The sequence below is a fragment of the Miscanthus floridulus genome, chromosome 13, assembly GCF_019320115.1.
Source record: "Miscanthus floridulus cultivar M001 chromosome 13, ASM1932011v1, whole genome shotgun sequence".
NCBI classification, from domain to species: domain Eukaryota; kingdom Viridiplantae; phylum Streptophyta; class Magnoliopsida; order Poales; family Poaceae; genus Miscanthus; species Miscanthus floridulus.
In genome coordinates this window covers 82,415,235-82,428,580 of record NC_089592.1, presented here as the reverse complement: position 1 = coordinate 82,428,580, position 13,346 = coordinate 82,415,235, and the positions used below count along the sequence as shown (strand labels likewise).

General features: G+C 49.4%; 4 protein-coding genes across 4 annotated transcripts in view; 1 reads left to right on the top strand and 3 right to left on the bottom strand.

Moving 5' to 3' along the window:
* Nucleotides 1-13,346, top strand: part of LOC136500890 (uncharacterized) — a 72,238-nt gene that overhangs the window by 47,761 nt on the left and 11,131 nt on the right. The window lies entirely within an intron of this gene.
* LOC136501588 (uncharacterized) lies at nucleotides 5,768-7,021 on the bottom strand. The gene has a single exon (XM_066497099.1). The coding sequence runs from the start codon at nucleotides 6,893-6,895 to the stop codon at nucleotides 6,173-6,175; it is 723 nt and encodes a 240-aa protein (XP_066353196.1). The 5' UTR covers nucleotides 6,896-7,021; the 3' UTR covers nucleotides 5,768-6,172.
* Nucleotides 8,144-10,378, bottom strand: LOC136502241 (probable transcription factor MYB58). The gene is made up of 3 exons (XM_066497701.1): nucleotides 10,090-10,378; nucleotides 9,521-9,779; nucleotides 8,144-8,829 (listed from the first exon to the last, which is right to left on the bottom strand). Exons 1-3 carry the CDS (start codon nucleotides 10,335-10,337, stop codon nucleotides 8,356-8,358), a joined length of 981 nt encoding a protein of 326 aa, XP_066353798.1. The 5' UTR covers nucleotides 10,338-10,378; the 3' UTR covers nucleotides 8,144-8,355.
* LOC136498886 (glycosyltransferase family protein 64 C3-like) lies at nucleotides 10,908-12,065 on the bottom strand. The gene has a single exon (XM_066494598.1). The coding sequence runs from the start codon at nucleotides 11,993-11,995 to the stop codon at nucleotides 10,982-10,984; it is 1,014 nt and encodes a 337-aa protein (XP_066350695.1). The 5' UTR covers nucleotides 11,996-12,065; the 3' UTR covers nucleotides 10,908-10,981.

The window sequence follows — 13,346 nt, the reverse complement described above, 5'->3', positions numbered from 1 at the left end:
GAAGTTTACCTAAACACATCTTGTTGAGAAAAAAAAAATGGGAAAAAAACACCACTTTATATTCGAACCACCGAGTACCACGCTAGTTACTAGAGAAAACATTGCAGTATATTATAGTGTGTCCAAAATGATAGAGAATTTTAGAGAAATTAAAGCAAAAATCAAAACTTTCTGTATGAGAATTATGAAAACAATTTCATAAAAAAGTTGGGAAAATGAAAATCAAAACTGAGGAAGGGAGAGATAAGAAACGGAAGGTCTTAAGTTAGAGGAATAGCCATAGCCAACCAACGTAGCCGCAGCCAGAAGAGGCAAATATTTATCTCGTTGCCTCAAAACACCATGTGCTCAATAAGCATGTTCTGGCGATAACAATCAAAGTTGGGGCATGTTTAGTTCTCAAAAATTTTTGCGCAGTACCTATTACATCGAATTTTGCGGCATATGCATGGAGTACTAAATGTAGACGAAAAAAAATTAATTGCACAGTTGGGTGAGAAATCGCGAGACGAAACTTTTGAACCTAATTAGTCTATAATTAAACACTAATTGCCAAATACAAACGAAAGTGCTACAGTAGCCAAAACCTAATTTTTTTTTTGATCTAAACGCGGCCTTGGCTATTGGCGAACAGTTGTACCCAGGAGCCTATCTAGAGTTCATTTGAAAAAAAAGATCCTCTTAATAATTGAGTAGCCACGTTAATTTGGCAATATACAGGCATATTTGGATCACCTCAACTAAAATTTATCTATCTAATTGCTAGAGCTAAAACTTAGCTAGTTAAATTTTAGCCAGGGGTGTTTGGATCCTCTAGCTAATTGAAAACCTTGACCATACTAGCTAGTTAAATTTTAGCTAGGGGTGTTTGGATCCTCTAGCTAATTGAAAACCTTGACCATACTATCCCTCATTAATTCCATTGTTTAGCTAGTTAAACTTTAGCGGGGTGTTTGGATTCTCTAGCTAAACTTTAGCTAGAAATAGTTTGGTCATCGAGGCCTTTTAGCTGGTTTTAGCTAGGCTGAAACAACTAAAAGGATTATGTACAGTTTGGCCCTAGCTAAAGTTTAGCTATGAGCTGTTTGATCCACCATAGCTAAATTTAGCCAGCTAAAATTTAGCTTGTGGATTAAATAGGGTCCAACGTATTGTGCTATTTCTATTTTCCCTAAACTAAAGTACGTTACAGAGGTGTTGCAGTGATCCATGAATGATGGTGAACTGTTAGGCTAGATCCAACACTCCAGCAAGGATAGTGGTCTTATCATGCCATAACAGAGTGAAGCTCTCGCGAAAGACAGAAGAAAATAGCCGTGTCTTGCAGGACATGCCAGTAGTTCCCACTGAGGGAGCTATTAGAAAAGAGACTGAGAGATGGTGAGATAAAGCTGATATTTATGGATGTTTTTTCTTTTTTTTTTCTTGTGCACAACAGTCTGTGGCCTGTCGTGCGTTATAGCATTGATACTTCATAGAGGTTAGGAGTATGTGACATCTTCTCTCACCTGAGTCCGCCAATATTATGTGCTTTTGCGTGGTCACTATCTCCAACAGTCCATACCTAAATTAGCGACCTATTCTAGAAATTGGGTTCTGCATGGTAAATAGGTCACGCACCAAAAACTTTGCCTCTCCAACAGCCCACCGCGCCTACCCAAAATATCTCATCGCCTCCTCCATCTCTCTATCCGTCTCTCTCCCTCACTCCTCGTCCCAACCCCCGCGCCTCCGCCCGCACCGCTCGCGCCGTGGCTCCCGTCCGTGCCCCCTCCCCTCCCGCCTCCCCTTTCTCTCTCCCCCTCTCCCTCGGCGTGGCAGCGCGGCGGGCGGGCTGGAGCGCCGCCTGCTCCTCACGCTGCTCACCTCCGCCCCCACGCGGCGCTGCTCATCACCGGCGGCGGGGGAGTAGTCCCAGATCCGACGAGGCAACCAAGGCCGGCGGCTCCGGAGGTGCTCCCACGGCGAGATCGCCTCGCCGAGCCGGCCACGCCCTCTCCTCCTCCGGCCGTGCGCCTCTCTCTCTCTCTCTCTCTCTCTCTCCCTCCCTCCCTCCCTTCCCCCTCCCTCCCCCGCCCCCCCCCCCCCGCAGTGCTCGCCTGCCAGCGCTTCGGTGCGGCCAGGCCTCAGCGGTGTTCGCAGCCGCGACCGGGCCTCCGCGGTGCCCGCCCCCCGGCACAGGCGCGGGAGCCCCTTCCTCGGCCGGTGGCGCTAGGGCGAGCGCGCCTCCTGGCGGCGACCCTGGGCGAGCGCCCCGCCGTGGTCCTCGCCGTCATCTCGTCCGCGGGCCCAGGGCGCAAGTTTTTTGCATTGTCTCTCCTCGACGACGCTTATTTGCCTCCCGCGTCGCCTCCAACCTAAAATGACTGTTTTGTTTGCGTACTCGGTTGGAGGCTGTTTTTTTGCCGCTTATCCACTGTGCACGACGCATTTTTGGTGATGGGTCGCGTTATTGGAGACAGTCTAATAGGGTGCATATGCAAACTGTAACCGTTTTCTTCGCTTCAGCAAAGCAGTTTGGGTTTGCCATATCGGACGTTCAGACATTTATGCCCTGTTCGTTTGGCTGATAAGCCACGGCTGTAAGCACTGTTGGCTGATTTGTTGTGAGAGAAAAATATTGTTCATTGGCTGAAAAAGTATGGCTTATAAGGCAAGTGAATAGGACGTTAGTACGAGTTATCGGGTAATTAGTTTGTCTTTTGTGCTCCGTCGGAGAGAACTAAAAATTGGTAGGTGCGTGGGCAGGCCTGAATGAAGACCAATCAAAGCTTGTTAGGCTTAATCCGAGAGGATTGAAGGGAATTGGGTGGATTTTCATTTTTTGGGATAAAACCCATAAATCTGGAGTGGTTGAGCCTAAAAATACCGGCTAACACTCTTTAAACCCTGCCACCACGTCTTTCTAGCAAAGACACGCCCAGCTAGCAGGTGTTCAACTATTTCACGTGGTCGTGTCTACGGAGCCTGTTGGACATCTAGCAGCGACCAAGCAAGAACAACTAAATAAAAAGTCAACATCTGTCTGAAGCCTTTGGTTTCTAGAGTGTCTTTGCACCTGACACACTAGGGCTAAAGAAGAGTGCCTCATAGGCCCATGCTAAGGAGTAGCGTGACCATCTCTAGATGAAGATATCATATTCAGTTGTGTTAGGGCAACTTCACAGAGACGATGCCATAGCTATAGGTATTGTAACATTCCCTGAACTAATAGCGAGCCACAAATGTCCCCCACCCCTCGCGTCCTCTTAAAGAGGACTTGACACACTGTGGTTCCACTAAATTGAGACATATAGCGAGAATATGCTAGACACTAACATCTATTGATGACTTTAAATTGGACAACCATAATGCACGCACAAATAGTGCTGTCACACAAAAGTCCTCCAAAATGACGTCAATAATAGAACACGACTATAGTCACCTAGATAACTTGTCTAGAGCAGAGCCAGGTTTCCGGCTGGATATCCCGTGGTTGAGTAGAATGAGATGTAGTGATGCTGCCTACAACAACGCCCAAAGAGGTTGTCAACGTCGAGACTGACATACTCCCTCCGTTTCAAATTATAAGTCGCTTTAACTTTTTTGGTTCATCCGTTTTACTCTGTAATACCTCCATCCTAGAAAGAATGTAAATCTCGCTTTTCGAAGTAAGATTAGTATAGGTGTAAAATTACGTATTTAACCCTCCACCATCATTCTCTCCATAGGTAGAAACTGAAAAGTAATCATTGTATTCTACAACGTTCTTCTCATGGACATTATAATAGGTGGGTCACATTAGAAAAGTTAATCTCATATCTATAATTCCATTCTTTGTTAGAAGATTTGAAATGCAGAATAATATTCTTTTTAGACAGAGGAAGATATAATATTATATCTACATACATAGCAAAATAAATGTACCAAAAAATCAAAGCGAAGGGAGTAGAAACTAGCAAGTTCTCGTCAGCGCACACCAACCTACCATAACAAATCTCATAGAGGCGACGAAGCGTGTCCCATATCACGCCATCCCTACACTCGGGGACATAGCACCCAAAGCTTGAAGGACGAAGGGTGTCCTATGCATAGCACTACTGAATGCAAGGCCGCGCGCCTGTTGTTGTACATGAGGGAATTCCTTGTGTGCCATTAAAAAAGATCGCAATGCCTTGTGTGTCTCACTGCTCCAACTTTTTTGTGCCCCCATGCCACCACCGTCAGTTTAGGCTCTAACACCGTCAAACTGCAGGTGTGAAAAGTCGAAAATACCCTTATGTCTAAATATGTCATTAATTTTTTAGCATCTTAATGATTTCAAATGAAAAAACTCAAAACTAGAAAGTTGTAGATCTCGTCGAGATATATAATTTTCATATAAAATTATCTTCATTTAATTTCGAAAAAATATGACTTTTCTAGTTTTGAGTTTTTTTCATTTGAAGTCGTTAAGATGCTCAAAAAAATTAATAACATATTTAGACATAAGGGTATTTTCGACTTTTCACACATGCAGTTTGACGGCGATAGAGTCCAAACTGACGGCAGTGGCATGGAGGGCACAAAAAAAGTTGGAGTAGTGGCACTGAAAACCGCTGAACTTTTCTAGAGGGAAAAAGTCTACTTAACCCCCACCTTTCATACTTGGTCTACTTCACCCCAAACTATGAAACCGTCTGTTTTACCCCCCTGAACTTTCTAAAACCGTCTATTTTACCCTCTGGGTGGTTTTCAGCGGCGGTTTCGCTACAGTAACAGCGGGTTTGCTACAGTAACAGTGTTTTTGCTGCAGTGATTGTGGGTTTGAATTTTCTTTTTTAATTTATTTTTGATGAATTTTTTAAAAATCATAGTAAATCATAGAAAAATCATAAAATGAAAAATCTAATTTTATTGGACTCCACGTGAGTAGATCTACACAGTGAATATATAATACGGTATGCTTTAGTATAATTTTTTTTGTAGCTTTAGATTAATTGGAAAATCCAATTTTGTCTGTAATTAATTGGAAAACCGCCGCTGAAAACCACCCAGATGGTTTTAGAAAGTTCAGGGGGTAAAACAGACGGTTTCATAGTTGGGGGGTGAAGTAGACCAAGTATGAAAGGTGGGGGGTTAAGTATATATTTTCCTTTTCTAGAGACACATAGGACATTACGATCTTTTTTAATGGCACACAAAGAATTCTCCCTGTACATGTTAGGCGCGTTCGGGCCACGACTCACGAGACACACCCGTGACAAGATATACACATGTCCTGTTCGTTTAGAGAAATCTAGAGAAATTTATGAGAAGAAAACGTCGTTCCGAATGAAAAAATAAACGGATCAAGATTAAGGACCCGCGAACGGGACATAGTCCCTATTCGGAACGAGCACGCGGCAGAAGGTGCCGTGCCGGCAAGCACCCCAGCAACAAAGCTAACCGCGCCACCGCGGCCACGACCGACATGCTGTAGTGAGGAGGGAAGTACCATCCTGTGCGGATTTGGTCGAATACTGTACCGATTTTGTCACTGGACCAAGAGGAGAGAAATAGAACGGACAGAAAAGAATAGGCCAGGGTAGGGGGGGGGGGGGGGGGGGGGGGGGGAGGAGGAGGATCGCTCGGCTCTACCGTGTTGGATTTCCGACAGCATGCTCAGGCGATGGCGAGCCGTACCGTAGGTTAGGCCTCGTTCGCCTGCACTTGTTCATGGATCGTCGCCGCTGGGCAGAGCACGGCAGGGCAGCAGTCAAGCGGGACAGAGAGAAACAGAAACAGAGTAGATCATGATCATGATTTGTGCTAGCGACATTCAGGCATCGTCATTGCTGGGGTTTTGGCTTGAGGCCCAGCAGTAGTAACATCATCATCAACACTGCCCCATAGCACGGAATTGTCGAAAGCACCAAAAACATTCAGAGCACCCGTGCGATTCTGAACAAAAAACAACACCAATCCACCTCCTGAATCATTACACACACTACCTATCATATTGATTGCAGTGCAGCAACCAACAATCAGGCTAACCTACTAACCCTGATCGACCTCAGCAACTCACCGGGCATGGCGAGAACGAGAAGGCTTCCCATGCCATCGGCAATGGCGCCCGGCCCCAACCTGGAATCACTCGACACGTGGCTGCACTACAACTTGAACTCCTGTAGCCCTGTCTACTGCCGCTACGTCAACACAAACCACACGGCGTTCACCACGACCACATCACCGGGCTCGCCTGCGCCACCACCGGCGCTGCCCAGCAGTGCTGCGGCCACCGGTACACCAACCCCTCCCCAGCAACGGCGCCGTACGCCTGGCCCTGGCCGGTCCAGGTCCAGGGCCGACTTTCCTGCCCCACGTCTCCCTCGACGTCCATCGCCGCCGCGCCGTCCGACGCCTCCTCGGTGGCCACCTCCTCCTCCGCCGCCGGCGTCGGCGCCACCCACGGCACGACGGCAAGGGCGAGGTCGGGCTCGCAGCCCCGTTCCAAGGCAGCGCCGGCGAGCAGCTCCCGCACCGTCCTGCTGTCCGCCTCCCGGAGCATGGCGCGGATCCAGTCCGCGCGGAGGCGCGGGGCGTCGATCCGCCTGCTGCTGCCGACTCCGTCACCGTACACCACCACCGCCCTCTCGTCGTCGTTATCAGCGGCGCCAGGCGAAGGAGACGGCGCCGCCGCCGCCGCGTCGCCCTCGCCCATCGTGACGTCGTCCTCCCACGCCGGCGTCGGGGCGCCGCCCACCGCGGCCTGGTCGTCGCCGTCGCGGGGGCCGCCGGGACACGCGAGGCGCCGCATCTTGGTGGCGCGGCAGGAGGGCGAGAACCCGGAGGAGCGGTCGTCGGCGCCGGCGCCGGCGTCGTCGAAGAGGCCCGGCTCGTGGGCGCCCTTCCGCTTCAGCGACAGGCCATGGAACTCCTCCGTGAGCACCACCATCGCCGCCTCCGCCGGGGTCACACTCTCACAGCTGCCACGGTCCGTCGTCGTTGGCAGGGCCCCTCCTCTGCTCTCCGATTGCTTCTTCGCTTCTCGTGGTTTCTGGCGTGCTCCGGATCGCTGTGGTGGGCGCGCAATGTATGGCGGGAGGATATATATGTGAGCTCCGGTCTGGGGAGCTGGGTGGACAAGTGGAGAGGAGCACCAAGTGTGGAGAAGCTTCGATTGGAGCTCTGGAAGGGTCTCGAAGCCCATTTTTCGCGGCAAGGACACCGGACAGCGACAGCGTGTCCACTAGTCCACTCTCTCCCCTCAAAGTAGTACGTAAATGCCCCTCACGTGGACCACCATGGCTGTACAGCAATGGGCTAGTACCGTCATTGTTCCTTTAACAGGCTCTCTCCCTCGAGGACCGATGCTTCGTCTACGAGACGCATCTAGTGGGCCACAGAAGGTAAGAAAGCAGCCCATGATATGTCCATGCGAAGGAATGTGGCCGGCCTATTAGTCTAGTGAGCGTGGGCCGAATGGAAAGGTCCCGTGTGGGCAGCAGGAGTGCAGGACGAGTCGTTGCGTAATTGCGTTGCGGCGCTGGTGTTGCGGGGACAATAGCACCACACGGCTCCTCTCAAAAAAAAAAAAAAAATAGCACCACACTGCTAGAGCAAGGACGAGGTGGAGGAGAGGCGGTCTACATAACCAGGCGAGGTGCAGCGGTTTAAAATACGGAGCTGCGCGAGTTTAAAATACGGAGCTGCGTGGTGAGCACAAAGCGAACTATTCTCTTTCGTCTTTTACTAAAGAATACTGTAATAAGCAGCATACGCTAAATTTTTTGGAGGGTGCCACCTCTTTTGTGGAGGTGGTCAACAAATTAATATAATTTTTTATTTATTTTTTAATTTAATTTCTATTTAATGTAGTATAAATTTTTTAATTAAATTTTAATATTAATTGTTCTAATGTAACTTTTAATTAAACTATCTTTTTTTATAATAATTTGAATTTATAAATTCTCAGTTATTAAAATTTTTATTTTGTTTTAATTTATTTTTAGTTACTATAAATTTAAATTTGGATTTCTAAAATAATCTGTTATTCCAATAAGGTTCCAAACTACTCTTAGTATATTATTATTATTTTAACCTACTGTAATTTACAACCTGTTAGTTTTGGATGAAGACATGCATAATGTGTGACGTTGCCCTCACTGCTCAATAAATGATACTCTTCTTAAGAAATGCTGAAGCAACAATTCACAGATTAACAGGATGGACTGAAAACACTGAACAAAAGTCTGGCACTCCTACTAGTTCATACTAATCGGACTGAAATACTGAACATTAGCATGGTTCATTCATACATAGACCGTGTGCAGGTTAAACAACGCTACTTACACATCAGGCGGGTAGTACTCTCTGCAAAAACTGAGAGCAAGTACCAGTGTGCCACCAGTCACTCTACGGCTGAGCCGACGGGGGGAGGCCGAAGAAGTCGAGCGTCTCCGGCGTGAGGTCGTCGAAGCGAACGCCCTGGTGCATCGCCGACCCGAAGTGCACGTACTCCTCCTCGTCCAGGCCAAAGAACGGGGTCGGCGGCACCACCGCCAGCGGCTCCGGGCAGAAGGCATCGTCGTCGTCGGGGTCGACGAACACCAGTGGGTCGACGCCGGAGGCCGGGCTCTTGGCGTCGCCATCACCGTCGCCGAACGAGAGCACACGAGTGGCCGCCGTCGGGGTGGCACCGGAAGAACCGAACTCTGATGCGCTGTCGTAGTGCGTGGGGAGCTCGATGGCGAGAGCCACCGCTGTGCGTGGAGGTGGCTCCTGGTCGTCCTCCCGACTGCTGCTGCTCTGGCCGCCGGTGTGGAGCAGCGGCTTCGTCTCCTCGAAGGGGATCATGTCCTGGCACGGGATCTGACAGAGAAGCTGCAACTGCAATGCGCAAGGTTTCAGACTTTCAGTTGTCAGATAGATGTGTCATGGTGAGACTTGAGAAACATCAACACAACGTTTTTCAGAAATGGTTCAGTACTAGATGATGATAAAAGAAAACATGGACAAAAACATTTTTCAGAAAATCATACTAGAATAAATTTGTTTGAAAGACAACTGCTTGTTGGCTACAGTAGTAGTTCAGAAAAAGCCAATGGTTGCTTCAGAAATGCATTGCTGCAATACCAATCAGATTGTTTTCAGAGACAAAGGAAACATGCAACGCGCAAAGGTTTCAGACTTTCAGTTGTCAGATGTGTCATGGTCAAGACTTGAGAGTTGAGAAACATGAACACAACATTTTTCAGAAAAAAAATGATGCTACATGCTGATCAAAGGAAACACGAACATAACATTTTTTTTCTTCAGAAAATGGTACAGTACTAGATGCTGATAAAAGAAAATAAACATTTTTCAGAAAAATCGTACTAGAATAAATTTGTGTGAAAGCCAACTGCTTGTCGGCTACAGTAGTTATAGTTCAGAAGAAGCCATTTGTTTCAGAAATGCAATGCTGCAAATCAATCAGACACGTACAAGTCTGCTACTCCACTTCAGAATAATCAGAATTCAGAATTCAGAGAGACAAACAGATAATGCAGTGCAGGCAGTAGTCAGTAGTCACAGTCACCTTGTGAGAGGGCGAGGCACGGGCGTGCGAGGACGAAGCACCGCCGCAGATCTGCCTGCCGCCGCCGCCGCCGGGCCTCCGGCGGGGCGCCGGCGCGCGCAGGAGCCTGGCCAGCCGCTTCTGCCGCGTGCTCCAGAAGTTCTTGACGTCGTTGTCCGTGCGGCCAGACAGGTACGTCGCGATCCTGGCCCACTTGTTGCCGAACTGCGCCTGCAGGTCGATCACCACGCGCTCTTCCTCCGCCGAGAACTTGCAGCCCCTTCACACAGGAAACGGCATTAATTCTTCATCGGTGGTGGGTATCTGAACAGCTACCAGTTCTTCACCGTTCAGCGTCGTGTATGTGCCATGATAAATGAACAGCAGTTTACTGACACCATCCAAGAAATGGTGAAGCTTCACATTGGCAAGATGTTTAGAAACAGTTGATGCACAACATACACAGAACCGTCAACAATGGAAATGCACGAGTTCGGAGACAGAAGAAGAACGACGAACAGCGGCGTAACCAACATGGTTCTCGGGGTGGAAACAAAAGCGAAGAAGGAAGCAGGGTGAGCGTGGATTACTTCTTGATGTCCGGGCGGAGCTTGTTGACCCAGCGGAGGCGGCAGGACTTGCCGGTGCGCGGGAGGAGGCCTTTGGATCGAATGGAGCTCCACTCCCGGGGCCCGTTCTGGCGGACGTGCCGCCGCAGAACCTCGTCCTCCTCCGCCGTCCACGGGCCCTTCCTCACCCACGCCGATAACTCACGACCACCGCCGCCGGGCTTCATCGTCCTCGCTCGCTCGCCACCGCCGGCCACCACGACGACCATGCCAGCGGGGGCTCGATCTCTCTCCTGGTCTCCCTGCCCTGCCCTTGCCCACCGGTTCCTTTTCTCTCCCGCGACGCGCCCACGCTCCGACAATATAGGGAGTAGTGGGAAATGATCTCGTGTAGGACAGTAGCAGTACGTGGCTTCGTGGGCCCGGAGGTCTCCGGTCTTCATATCAGCCGTCAGATTTCGATCAGAGCGTCGCTTTGAACTCGCGAATGCCGCCGGTTCCCCGGGACACTGTAACCGCTCCGAGTTCTAGTCGTAGCCCGGTCAGGCGGTCACGCCCTATTTTCAAACGCCAATACGCAATCCAGTTCGAAGAAATTCAGGGGAAAATTTTCCTTACAGATTGGAAGGACAGTATTGTTTTATAGAGGCCCCGTTCGGCCGGCAGAATTTTAGCTGAAACTGACTGAAAAATACTGCTCTGGCTGAATTGTTGTGAGAGAAAAGCACTGTTCCGACTGAAAAAAAGAAGCCGAACAAGCCAAATGTGAGGTAAGCCGAACGAAACCAGAATTTTCTTAAAACTGATTTTAAATAAAAATTCAATTATACACCAAACCGTGTCACGCTAATGTCGTACAGTAGCACCAGCCAGCACCGGTGCAATAAAAAACGTCATTGGTAGGAGTAAACTACTACTCGTGGTCGCAGCGGACGAGGCGGCCGCGTTTGCTGCAGAGGCCCTGCTCGCCGGCGGTGGCCTGCACGACCTTGCCGTAGCTGTACCGCAGCGGCATCCTTCCCAGCAGGCGGTGGAACTCGGTGATGCAGCGCCCTCTCTTCTCCCAGTGGCCCAGCCCGCCCGTGGCGCTGAGCCCCACGTCCCTGACCCCGCCTGGAGGCCCCTCGCCGGCGCCGGCGTCGTTCCTGGGGTCGCCCCAGTCCCTGACGCCGCCGGCCTCCACGAGCACGGGCCCGGCGCCGGTCGCCTCGGCGGCGACGAAGTTCATGAGGATGTCCTCGCAGTTGCGCTCACGGTCCACCACGGCGCGCGCGGGCGCCAGCTCCGGCGAGCAGGAGTACGCGCGCAGGAGGTCGGACCCGAGGAGCATCAGCTTGGTCAGCACCATGGAGTACCGCCCCAGCTGCGCCGCCGTGTACGCCCACCTCCCGCGGGCCAGGTCCAGGTGGTGCGACCGCGGGAAGAAGCCGACCAGGGGCCCCGGCCGCTGGTGCTGGTGCTGCTGCCAGGTGGCGAAGGCGAAGGACAGCGCCGCCGCGTCGGGGAGCACGTCGTCGTCGCCCACGGCCACGGCGGCGGTGCGCACGTCGGAGGGCCGCGGGAGGAAGCGCGAGTTGAGGGACGCCGAGGCGGCGCGGCGGACCGCGACGCGGGGCGGGAACCCGATCCCGCCGCGGCCGCGGAGGAGGAGGCGGTCCGGCGTGGAGGGGTTGCACCAGAGCACGACCACGGCCAGGACCAGCGGGTGTGCGGCGTAGGCACCCGCGATGGCGCGGAGCAGCGGGAGGCGACGCTCCGAGTAGCCCATGAGGATCACCGTGAGGCGGTCCGCACGGAGCGGGGCCGCGTCCGTGCGGTTCGCCGCGGCGCAGGCGGCATACCTCTCGTCCTCGCTGCTGGCGGCGGCGGCTACGCAGGCAAACTCCACGACGACTACGAGGAGGAGCTGGTACGAGCGCGGCGGCATGGACGTTGGACGGCGACGCGGCGGCGAGATCCGCTGGAAGCTTGGGCCTGTAGCGTTGACTCTCCAAGGGCGTGTGCGTCGCAGGACAAGTCCGAGAGGGGGAGAAGGCAGTGGGGCTGCTTTGCTGCTATATATAGGCTGAAAATAGAGAAGAGGGGGGGAGGGGGGGGGGGGGGGGGGGGGGGGGGGGGGGGGGGGGAGGTTTTCTTTTTAAACAAAGCTCAAAGAAGTTTTTTCAAAAAAGAACTTTTAAACAAATTATTAAGTTTGAAACCTTCTCAAACTTGAATTTGAAATAGTACACTTTCAAAACTATTTTAATTTTTGACCCCTTCCAAACTTATTTTGAAAACCCTTTTAAACTATATTTTGAAAAACCATTTAAAACAACTCTTCTCAAATCTCTTAAAATTTTATTTTTAGATGGTTATTTCGAAACTATTCTGAAGCCAAATTTTAGAGCCAAAACTACTATTTTGGCCCCTTTGTTTTTTATACCAAAATTTTCAAATATAGTTTGGAATTTATTCTTGAGACATAAGGTTAACTTTTGCAAACTCATTAGAAATTATTACAAACATGATGCTCAAAATAGATTTTGCAAACTGAAAGAAGACTTTATTTTAAGAAAGGTTTTGGAACTTTATTCTTTTGAAAGAAACCGATTCATGGCTTCATTGATTTATGTAATTTGTTTTTCACATAATAAGAATTATGCAACCAACATGAATGCAATGAAAACACTTTCATGAATTATAATTAATTGATTTGAAAATAGTATATTTTCCTTTACTAAAAGTTCAAATTAGTACTAATTGTTGGCAAAATTTAGAAAATTGTTAGTTTAATTAAATTCTAGAAAAATGTTTAAAAAAGATTACCGCCTCATAAAAGTATTTTAAAACCTTGTGCACGTATAAACACTAGGTGAAAACTTGTATGAATGCAACAAACCCATCATATTGAATTGTTAAAGTCTTATCAAGTTGTATTTCCCTCTAAATTGGCAATAGATTAAATAAATCTTGGATTTTTTTAATAAAAATATTAAAATCGTTCATTTTTTATATTTGCCATTCACAATCCAAAATGGAAACTTTGGAGTGTGACAATTAGCCTTGGACGTTCTTTATTCGTTGCTAGGTCACTTCACATTTCACGTGAAAATCGATAAGGAATATTTCTGAGTGAAAGCTGTAGGAGATGGGATCTAAGAACATCCGTAGTGGTGAGTCGATTTAGGAGGTGTTTGATCCGGCTATTAAAAATTAGGAGGTATATTGGAAGGATGTTGTATGGGGTGTTTGGATATTAAAAAAAAATAAATTACATAATCCGTCAGTACTCCACG